Source organism: Gracilinanus agilis, chromosome 1, assembly GCF_016433145.1.
Source record: "Gracilinanus agilis isolate LMUSP501 chromosome 1, AgileGrace, whole genome shotgun sequence".
NCBI classification, from domain to species: Eukaryota; Metazoa; Chordata; class Mammalia; order Didelphimorphia; family Didelphidae; genus Gracilinanus; species Gracilinanus agilis.
This window is the reverse complement of record NC_058130.1, coordinates 40311555-40323731: the sequence shown is the minus strand read 5'-3', so window position 1 is coordinate 40323731 and position 12177 is coordinate 40311555. Positions and strand designations below refer to the sequence as shown.

General features: G+C 33.1%; 1 protein-coding gene across 1 annotated transcript in view; it reads left to right on the top strand.

The window, feature by feature from the left end:
* Nucleotides 1-12177, top strand: part of LOC123247078 (contactin-3-like) — a 76793-nt gene that overhangs the window by 18123 nt on the left and 46493 nt on the right. Inside the window, exons 4-5 of the mRNA XM_044675877.1 lie at nt 833-960; nt 2318-2493. Coding sequence (XP_044531812.1) covers nt 833-960; nt 2318-2493 — 304 coding nt within the window. The remainder of the gene's footprint in view (nt 1-832; nt 961-2317; nt 2494-12177) is intronic.

Genomic DNA, 12177 nt, shown 5'->3' with positions numbered 1-12177 from the left:
GCCTAGTTCAATTAAAAAATTTTCCCATGATTACATAGGTAGTTAGCTTCTTCCCTTAATCCCCCAGATCTTTAATGCTTTTGAAAGGTCACAGTAAGGCTATATCTTCACAGCATAGCTCACATAGCACTGTAACTTCACAGTATAGCTCACATAGCACTATAGCACCTTATGCAAGGATTATTGCAATAGCCTGCTGGGGGCTCTGCCTACCTCAAGTCTCAAGTTTCAATCTACCCTTCATTCAGCTATTAAAGTGATTTTCCTAAAGTACAAATTTGATGCAATCTTGTCACCCCATATTATTAAATAAACTCCAGTGATGCCCTATTGCTCACAGAATTAAATACAAACATGCTCTGTTTGACTTTCAAAACTATTCATAACCTAGCCTCCTCCTACCAGCCCCCTTACACCTTACTCCCCCAACATATATTCCTTGGTCCATTGACATAGGACCTCACACATAGTTGATATTTCATAAATATTGATTGATACTGCTTTTGTCTAAGTTCTTAAGAGCTAGGGTTCATAAATTATTATGAGTTTTCTTGAGAAAGGGAGGTAAAATGATGTAATGATGTTTTTAGTTGAAAAGTTTGAACTACATAAGAGTTCTTTCCCCATGTTATTTAGAAAGTATTCTAATTATCTTAAAAATCACAATATAATCCAATTTTATTCATTTGAAGACCTTACAGTACTAAGAACCCATTGCTTGGAAATGTAGTCATGAATGAATGCTATAACCAAATTTTATCTTATCATCTATATTTTAACTTTAATAGAATCTCATATTCCCTTTTTATTATCTCATGCATGCTTTTTTTAGGACAGCTATTTTAAAGGATGGAGGACTCCAGATAGCCAATGTAACTAAGTTGGATGTTGGAACTTATACTTGTATAGCTGAGAACCAATTTGGGAAAGCAAGCAGCTCTACAAATTTAGTGGTTACAGGTATGATGTCTTTCTGAAAGATGACATTATGCTCTAAACTAAACAAAAAACATTAAGGTTAATGAAGATTTCTTTATTTCATTCAAATAGAATGTTTTGCAAAGGAACCATTTGTCCTTAAATCATTTTATGAGTTCTTCATTCATATCCAACTCTTCATTTAAGTTTGCTTTGCAAAGATATTGGAGTGGCTTGCCATTTCTTTCTTCAAATCATTTTATATATGAGGAAACTGAGGCAAATAGAGTTATATGACTTACCTAGGGTCACACAGCTAGTAAGTGTCTGCGACTGGACTTGAACTCAAGAAGATGAGTCTTTCTGATAGCCACCAAGTTTTCCTATATCTATTCATCTTACAGCATTGTATACTTCTTCCCCACAATAGAACATAAACTCCTGGCAGACAAGGGCTGTGTTTATCTTTCTGTCTATCTAGTCCCAATATCTTAAGTAATTTTGTATGGAACTTTACAAATATAATTAAATTGAATATTTAAAGGGGAAGAGATGTAAGACACTTACTCTTTACCACAATGTGAAATGATGAGCAAAATAATGTATGCTTTATTTATGTGCAATTTAACTTAACAATTTTCAATGGATATGATTTATTTTTATCCTATAATTTTGATGTTAGATCAATCGGATTGTTCTTTTACATCACCTATCCTGATATCATTTGAATTTTATGTAGTTATGGAAATGTTCTTAAAAGAACTGTATTTTAAGGGAACAGCAAAAAAAGGAAAAGGAAGAAATGTATGCATATCCTGTAAATCAGGTACAAATCATTACACCTAAAATCTACCATACAGTGTGAAGATTGGACAATTTAGAAGCAGAGAAATTGTTCAGAAATCTGGTTTGTTATATCTAAAGAGTAAAATATTTCACCTTACTAGGCTTTGGTTTCCTCATTTTTAAAATATCATGGTTAGGCTTCCATCTCTAAAAATAATTTTGTTGTCATCAACCTATTAACCTTCTTTCTTTTTTAATTATTTTGAATACTGGCATACATTTAAAGTTGTGCAGAATCTTATTCCCACCACCTGTAATTTCAATGAAAATATAAGATTTCCCGTATAGTCAAATCAGACTACCTAATTTTTCATGCCTAACTTCATTGTTAGATTTCCTTAAATCCCTAAATACTCAATGTTTTACCAGTTACAGCATCACTATCTTACTCTATAAATGCCTCAGTCTTTACTTTCATCTGTCATTCAAGAAAATCTACTAAGGATAATGTTACTCGATAATAGACCATCTGACTATTTGCCTGACTGTATAGCTTCAGAACTATGACTTTAGGAATGTTTGAGTATCTGTGTTGTGTTCTTTTTTCCTCTAGAGCCCACAAGAATAACATTGGCACCGTCCAACATGGATGTTTCTGTTGGAGAAAGTGTGATCCTGCCTTGCCAAGTTCAGCATGATCCCCTTTTAGATATCGTGTTTACTTGGTATTTTAATGGAGCCATCACAGATTTTAAGAAAGATGGATCTCATTTTGAGAAAGTAGGTGGGGTAAGTTATGGAAATTTACTCATGCTATTAAGGTGATATGAGATGCATAAGCATTTATCTATAAAGCACTCTCCTGGGATATTTTTTATTCCACTTCTGATTTTGCTCCAACCACTGATCAGCTCAAAACATTGCGGTATTTTCAGTTTAACACAGTATTTTCCACATGTAGATTTTAACTTAAACGTGTAATTGTTTTGGAAGTCAAATTTGGAAATATCTGCTTCTTTAACGTGAAGGTACTTCTTGAGAGCAGGAACTAAGACTTATATAAATTTGCATCTTGTACTATAAGTAGTAGAGTGCTTATGTATAGGAGAGAATCAAGAAAATGGATAGTAATTATGATTTCAGACAAGTAAAGAGTAAAATTAGACAGCAATTAAAGAAATAGAGAAACTATATTATACTTAAAATCAAAATCAATAATGAAGTAATATCAGTAAATATCAATTTAGTATATGCTCAGTGAATGGTATATGTAAATGCATAAAGGAAAAGATAAATAACAGGAAAATGGTCAATGACCACCATTATACTAAAAATGAAGTTCTATTGATGAATACTGTGAGATCTTGGATTCTTGGGCTATAAGGCTCTGTTTGTGGTTACAGGGGAAGGCATGAGACTAAAATAAATGGGGAAAAACTCTAAAAGGAGAAATGACATAACCAAATTTGAGCTCTCTCCCTAACTGATTCTTTGGTGATAGACCAACCTAATCCGTCATTTTCATTCTTTTGGTTTCTAAAGTCACGAGTAAGAAAAAGACCAGATAATGCATTCATTCACAGAATCTCAGAGTGGGAAGGAATAATTGTGTCATAGATAGAGAGCTTAAAAACTTCAAGGGAGAAGGAACCCACAACTTCCTGAAATTGCCTGCTTCCCATTTGGTTAACTCACATTCGTAGGCAATCTTTCCATCTGTCAAGCCTAAAGTCGCCTCTCTGAAAATTAATCTCATAGCCCTGGAGTTGGAAGTGACCTTGGAGACCATCCAATTCACAACCCTCTTATTTTTCAGATGCCCAGAGAGATAAAGAGACTTCTCCAAGAAATACTAATAGTAGTCAAGAAAATGGAATTAAAATCAAAGTCCTCTAAACTCTACATTTTGCAATCCTGCCATTATTTCTAGTTATAGTCTCTTGGGCCAAGCAGAACATGTAGATTCTCTTCCACATGACAACCCTTGGAAATATGGAAATAGCTAGCATGTACCTTCTGAGTCTTCTTTATTCTAAGCTAAATATCCCCAGTTGCATCAACCTGTGTTTACAGAGGGGAAGCTCGGTGGCATAGTGGATAGAGAGTCAGAAAAACTTATCTCCCTGAGGTCTTATGGTCTCTGACACTTACTAACTCTGTGACCCTGGACAAGTCACTTAACTCCATCTGCCTCCGTTTCTCATCTATAAAATAAGCTAGAGAAAAAAAGGCAAATCATTCCAGTATCTTTACCAAGAAAATCCCAAATGGGGTCATGAACAGTCAGAGACAACTGTAAAATGTCTCAACAATTTGTCTTCTAAAATGATATTGCCAGCCTTGACATTCTTTGTCTGTGTTCTCTTCTACATAAGAACTTCCATTTCATCATTTCTGTATGTAGAAATCTTAGGATTCTTCCACTGATCCTTTTTTTCTTTATTTTGTTCATTTTTGTATAACTTACTCTCCGATTTTCTACCTCCTATCCTTTCCTAATAAAAGCTCACCTTTGTAACAAAATCATAGATAAGCAAAATATATTTGTATTGTAAAGGCTGTTTCTGAAGAAAAATATGTCTTATTCAGTGCTTTCATTTAGCATTGTTGATAGTGTATAAATAATTCTCCTTGTTCTGTTTACTTCACTCTTTATCAGTCCATATTTTTCTCTCCAAGTTCCCCTGAATCAATCCACTGCATGACTTCTGGTGATGTGATAATATTCCATTATATTCATTTCCCACAGTTTGTTTAGCAAATTTTTCAATTAATAAATATCCACTTTTGCCCCCAGGTCTTTGCTACAACAAAAGGTTTTATTATAAATAATTGTGCACATTGGGATCCTTTCTTTCTTTACCTCTTTAGGACTTATACCTATTATGTCTGGGCTGGGTCAAAAGGTTTACACATTGTAGTGAATTTCATGAGGTTGTAGTTCCAAATTGATTTCTAGAGTGGTTGAATGAAATTCAGACTTTCACAACCTTTCCATTAGTGTTTCTGTTCTCCCAAAGTCCATCTAGCGAAAGATATTTTATTTTTTGTCATCTTGGCCAATCCAAAAGTATTTGTTACATTTTTTTCAGATGATTGTTAATATGCTAGTTTCTTTGGGTATTGCCTGATCATATCCTTTGACCATTTTATCTCTATGGAAATGGTCCTTGTTCTTTAGCATTGAATCAATTATCTATGTATCAGCTCCTTATCAGAAAAATTGTCTGTGAAGATTTTCGCCCAATTAATTCCTTTCTAATGGTAGCACTTTTCTTTATGAAAAAACATTTTTAATCCTATATAATCAAAAGTGTCCATCATGTATCTCCCTATCCTCTTCTTAATTTTCAGAAGAATCTTTCCTCAAAATACTGTTATAAAAGGGTTTGCCTTCCAGTATTCTTTAAATAGTTAATGATTATCAACTTTTTTATTATAAAGAAATTTTATTTTATCCATTTCATGTAATAACAAATCTCCCAAAAAGTTTTCTGAAGTTATATGCCAAATTATCTACCTCCCTCCTTCCTAGAGCTGGCAAGCAATTAGATCTGTGTTGTAAGTGTATTATCATGCAAAACATTTTCCATGTTGTTCATTTCTGTAAGAGAATAATGATTACCAACTTTTACAACTAGATTATGTATCTGTTTAGAGCAGGTATTCAAAACCTGTTCACCCACCAAATTTTATAGTTTGCTTATTCCTTACTCTCCTGTATTTAGTCATCCAGTGGCATTTGCTGCTTTGCTGATTCCTGAACAAGATCATTCATCTCACAACTCCAAACTTTTTTTACCAACTGTCCACCATACTTAAAATGTTCTCCCTTTTTTATCTATGCCCACTGGCTTTCCTGGCTTCCTTCATCTTCCAGATAAAATCCAAAATCCTTCAAGAAGCTTTTCCTGATCCCCCTGGTTTTTGTTGCCTTCTCCATGTTGATTTTCCCATATGTCTGATATATTTCTTTCTTATTGTGTTGTCTTCTCCATTAGACACTGTGCTCAAAGGTTTTTTTTTTTTTGGTTTGTTTTTGTTTTATATCTCTTTATACCTCTAGTGCTAAACACTGTACCTTGGAACATAGTAAGTACTTAATACATACTTATTGATTTACTGACTTTTTTTGACTGACAGTCTGGCAAACATACAGATCCTTTCCCAGAATATTGTTTTTAAATGCATAAAGCTAAATACAAATGATTAAATAGAAAACCAAGTTTACTGAAATATAATTATGAAAGTATTTTTAAAAGATCTTGGATCCCAGATTAAGAGGTCTTTATTTAGTTTTCTGAAATATGGTATGAAATGCTGTTCTAAATCTAACATCTCCCAGACCTGTCGATTTCCTGGCTATTTTTTCAGTTAGTAATAAGTCAAAGATTCCAGTAGTTTGTGCTCTTAAGTTTATTGCACCCAAAGCTACTGTGCTTGATTGCTTCGGAATTTTTCTATTGATCACTTTTTCTCTTTTTCATCCTGTACCAAATAGTTTTGATGACTACTTCTTTACTGTCTACCTTGAAATCTAAGTATTGCTAGGCTTCCTTCCTTATGTTGATTTTTTTTCATTTTTACCCTTGAATCTCTATACCTTTGTTTGACTAGATGAATTTTATTAATTTTTTTCTATTTCTAAAAAGTACTCTTTTAGTAATTTGATTGATGTGATTTGGAATCCATAAATTAATATAGTTAAGGTAATAATTTTAATGATATTGGCATAGCCCAAACAAAAAGAAGGTGGGAACTCATCATTTGGGAAATTGGCTAACCATATTATGTGATATGACTATATTGGAATATTTTGTGTCTCAAGAATTAATTCAATGGATAGATTCAAAGGAATATCAAGAGACAAACATGAACTGATACAGAATGAAGTGAACAGAATCAGAACTATTTATACAGTATCAACAACATTGTATTTCTGTGAATGGGTCTTGTTGTCATGTTCATATAATTCCTGTTTATGTATTGGTACCAGGACTGAGATCCAGAAGAGGAAGGGAAACTGGGTAGGAATAGTCAGAGAGGTAGGACAAGAAACAGGATAGAGTAGTTTAGAGATAAACATTTTTGCATAAGGATTGCTTAAACTGTGCCATAAAAGTTGACTTATTATGTCTCAGTGTGGTTATTTCCTTTAATTTAACTGTCAGTTCTTTCTATAGATTTCTGTGGAAAACTTCTTTAGGATTAATGAATGTCCTTGCAATTTAGGTTTAAATTCCTTATTCATTAATTACAATTTGTGTTGCATCATGGTTAAGAAAAAGATAGTTCTGCCATACTGCATTTACTTGTGAGCTTTTTATGCACAAACACACCAACAGTATTTTTAAATATGTCAAGAACTAATTAGTTATGTATAATGCTTTATATTCCTATTCAGTAAATTCTAGAGATCTAGCACATCTAAAATTTTAAAACATTTTATTCAAATTTTTTAATCTTTATTGCAGTTTTTGTAAAACTTGTCTAGATATGGAATATATTGTTTCCCAAATATTATAATTTTGCTGAAAAATTTGTCCGATAACTGCTATCTGTTTTCAGTAGCTCTGGGATTTCCTATTGTGATTTTTTTGAAATATGGGTGCATAGGTTTATTTGTTTGGTCATAGTTTTCAGGGACTCTTATGATTCTTAAATTATCCCTCCTTGACCTGTCTTCCTGGTTTATTGTTTTTGATAGTAGATAGGTACCTTCCATTTTCTTCATTTTTTCAAATCTTTTTACTTTGTTGTAATATTCTTTATTGCCTGAGTCAATGAATTCTTTTTGTTCTATTTTTTTAATTTTTTATGGAATCCACTAAAACCTAACTCAGGATGGCTTTCTGCTATCTATTCTAAATTAGGTATATTTCCTTTCAATTTTTTACCACCCAAACTCTCATTCCATCTGTCTCTAGATTTCTTCCTTTCAGTCTCTCTTGTAGTCTTTATGTAGTCTCTAAACCATTCCCCCCTTCACCTCGAGTTTCTTCTTGTAGTTCTTTTGAGTTTTCTCACTTATTCTGGTTTTCACTCTTTGGCTTCTCTTTAATACTCGATTTTCTCATAAGCTTCACTTCCTCATATATTCAGTTTCATTTCTTGGTTTTGGATTTTGTGCTTTGGCTGGTCCCCTCTTTTAACTCTTTAATAGGTTGACTTAGTATTGTTTGGTTTTGACCCCTGTGATATGGTTGGGATTGTTAAAATGAGGTGGTGTCTTCTGACTGAAAACTAGGCTCTCTAAACAGTAGAAATGAATAGACTACAAGTTTCTGTGAATTATATCATTGGCTACGTTTTTTTTTTTATCCTCTTTGCAAAATCCTCACTGGGGAATTGGTACTCTCTTCTTCTGTGTTCCCATCAATCCCAGAGGGATGTTGGAGATCCCGCTGGTTGGAAAATGATAAATTGGCTTTACTTATTGTTACAAGACCCAGTGTTTCAAGAAATACACAACTGGGTTCTATCTCCCTGGACAATGATCTGGGCACTCAGAAATTTCCATATTTTGATTCCTATAGGTCAACGGGACAGGATTTGGGCATCAAATGTCCCATTATTGGAGGTGGTACTGGCTCATGATGTCCCTATTCAAGTGATTGCTCTCTCCCCACCTCTCCTTATCTCCACTAGCTTTTTACTGGGTTACGGGACTAGAAGGTGGTACCTCTAGTGTGATCCTCTGCTCCCTTCCCCACCCCCATTTGATGGTTAACTGTGATTGAACTGATATCTTTAGTTAGACTCCCACACCAGCCTCTGCCTTCTTTTTACTTTTGTTGCATAATGTTGAATGGACAAAGGAGTCTACTTCTCTCTTTTTTTTTCTTTCTTTCTTTCTTTCTTTCTTTCTTTCTTTCTTTCTTTCTTTTTTGGATTTAGTCTTACTGCAATCATTCTAAGATGTTCACTAATGTCTTGGTAGGAGAGCTGAACTTCTCTTTGCCCTTTCACATCGCATTTTTCATATTCCACTATCTGGCCTTAGAAGTTACATCATCATATAGGAATTAAATGACTTGCTCAGAGTCACAAAGCCATTGTGTGTCAGTGGCAGAAATTGGACTTGGGTTTTCTTGACTCCAGGGCAAATAACTTCATGAACTAGGTCATGTTATCACAGTAACAAGTTTGTAAACTGACCTGTCCTTTCAAGTTATATTTAAATAGGGCCCCAGGATAGAAATGAAAAGACTATAGATCTAAATTGTTCTTTTTTCTGTTTGGGCATAAATTGATGATCAATTAAAGCTCATGGGTTGGGTGAGAGGGAATATGAAGGACTCATTCTTTTTTGTTTGTTTCTTTCTTTTACTCCAAATTTTGCAAATTAAAACAAAAATTTCCATATATAAAGAAAATAAGATTGTACATAAATGAAATCACAAATGTCTTATATAGTAGTTTACTTTTCTTCATATCTACATAATTAATCCAATCCACAAGTGTCTCAACATCTTCCCACCCTCTCTAATTCACAGAAGGTTTTGTCCAGGAGCCTAATATGATCATACAAATTAAATCTTTCATGTTTTCACTTTTCAGTTCCCTTAGTGAGGTTAACAGTTCATTCTTCTAGTATTATTTCTGTATACTATTCTGTTGGTTCCACTCATTTCGCTGTTCATTATCTTGTATAGTTCTTTCCAGTTTTTTTTAATTAGACTGATCATTGCTTCTAATGACATAGTGGTATTCCATCACAATCATAAAACGTGTTTAGTCATTCCCCTATTGATGGGCATCCCTTCAATTTCCAGTTCTTTCTCACCACAAAAAAGAGCCCTCTAAATATTTTAGAACATATGGATTATTTTCCTTGATTTCCTTAGGAAATAGAAGACCTAGCAAGAGTATACACAGTTTTATAAGTCTCTGAGTATAATTCCAAATTGTTCTCCAAAATGGTTGAATGAGTTCACAGCTCCACCAACAATGTCTTAGTGTCCCCATTTTTCTACAGCCCTTCTACCATTCATCAATTTGCTCTTTTGCCATTTTAGCCAGTCTGAAGGATGTGATATGATATCTCATAATTACTCTAACTTGCATTTCTCTAATCAGTAGTGATTTAGAGCATTTTTTCATATACATATATCTGGCTTTAATTTCTTTATCTGAAAATTGTCTGTTCATATCTTTTGCCCATTTACTAACTGGGAGATGGCTTTTAAAGGATTCATTCTATGTCCACTATTCTGCTATATAGATTAATTCATTAAATCAAATTAGTATGATTTATCTACAATTAGGCATAAAGGTAGAATACACATTACTGTCCTTACAGGTAAGACTTGAGTTTGAGTCTCTCTTAAAGCCCTCATTAACTACATTACTCTTTTAAGCTCTCTTAATCTTAACTTCCTTAGCTATAAAATGGAAACATCAATAAATTTTACATCATAGGATTGCAATTGTCATTGCCAAATAAGATAATGTAAACAAAATTCTTTGTAAACTTTAAATCACTATAAATGTCAACTATAGATAATGATTAACACAAATTGGAAACAGTAATTAAAGTCATTCTTTGTCTTAGTGTTTTACATATTTCTGTTTATATTTTTAGCACCTTTTCTTGGTTTTAGATTTTCATTTCATAATGAGCACTATAGTCAAAAACAGCTATAATTCTAGTAGGTACCCTTTTAGCTTAAGTTAAATATTTTAGCTTTTGTTAGTAGGAATGCGAAAATAGTTTTCAAAATCAAATCTCTGTGTGGTGCTACCATAATATAGCTACTCGTATTTACTTTCTTTCTCAAGACCTATTTTTTTTCCTTCTTGACTGTGAATTTGAAAAGAAGTTAATTATATTTATATATTCAAAAATTAATCCTAAACATCAGTTTGTGGTTAGGTTTTGAATAATGATTTTGGGACAGCCATACTTATTTAATTAAAAGGCACAATTTAATTAAAAAATTCCCTAAATAACTAACTGCCTGACTTTAATCATATCCATTTTCATATCTAGGCACTGTAAGCATAGTCGAAAGGGCAATAGATTAATTAGAAGATGAGGATGGCAGTCCTGGCTCTGATATATATTGGTGGTATAACTACAGGCAAGTCATACCACTTCTCTAAGCCTCAGTTGCCCCATCTGTAAAGTGGAGATAATGGCATTTTTCCATTCCCCTCAAAGGCTTTCTTGAGAAAATTATTTCATAAGCTACATCTTAAGTAAATATGAGCTTTTTTGATCAATATAAATTGTTCCGAAGGAAAATTCCCAATTAATTTTTTTAAGATGTTAAGTGAATTAGAATTACAAAAATGGGAATCTGAACCACAGGGACATCTTAACATTTTCTGAACTGGATTCTTAAGTTTTCCTCCTCCAATTACTTCCTCTCTGATAAAGTTGTAAGGATCCAATTAAAAAGATTTTTTTTGAACTGAGGAGGGCAGCTAGGGGATGCAATACATAGAGTATCAGACCTGGAGTCAAGAAGATACATATTCCAGAGTTCAAATCTGGCCTCAGATACTTACTAGTTGTGTGATCCTGGGCAATTTGGTCTGCCTCAGTTGCTTCATCTGAAAAATAAACTTCAGAAAGAAATGGAAAACCATTCCAAGAAAACTCCAAAGGAGGTCACAAAGAGACAGAATGACTAAATAACAATTAAAAAGCTAATAAATTGAAAGCAGATGTACTAATATTATGATACTTTGTATTTAATATTGACAAATTATTTTAAGATCTTCTAATAAAACTGGACACTACAGCAGATTTATTACCTCCCTTGATTTGTGGCCATTTTAGGTTTCTTTCCCTGCTGCTATCAGAGGACAATCATGACCAGTTATCAAGATAACAATCTAAATCTATTTATTCTTGATATAACTATAAAATAAGGCTTAAATTGTAAGATAAATAAAGATCAAGCTAAAGACGTACCAAAGGTTGTCAATAATCAGATAAAAGAGGAACAGAGAAGAAAGGAAATGGTTCCGACTTGCATAATCCAATTCCTCTGAAATCAGAAAAATCTATAAATTGAGAATTCCCTATTTTGCGATCATGCCATTCTCAATATCGTGAAATAAATTAATTTTTATTAAAAAAGAAAAAATAGGAAAAATATTCCGATTATGTAAGAACTCAAATGACAACCAATTTTTTTTCTCTGTGTTAGTCTCATTAAATGACTTCTGCTATTTATTCTCTTCCATTCTGCTGGTGGCTAAAGGAGTTTGTGTAGCCTCTGTTTTTACATGTTTAATTTGAGATGTCTATGGGACATTAACTTGGAGATATCTAATGAGACATTGCTTAATACATGACTGGAGTTGAGGAGAGCTTCACAGATGAATATTTACTTCTGAGAATCATCCACATAGCAGAATAACCAATATAAATTTAGGGAGATGCTTTGAGGTACAAATAAGTGTATGTGTGTGTGTGTGTGTGTGTGTGAGACTTTAACACACCTTTGTTTTTCTATACAT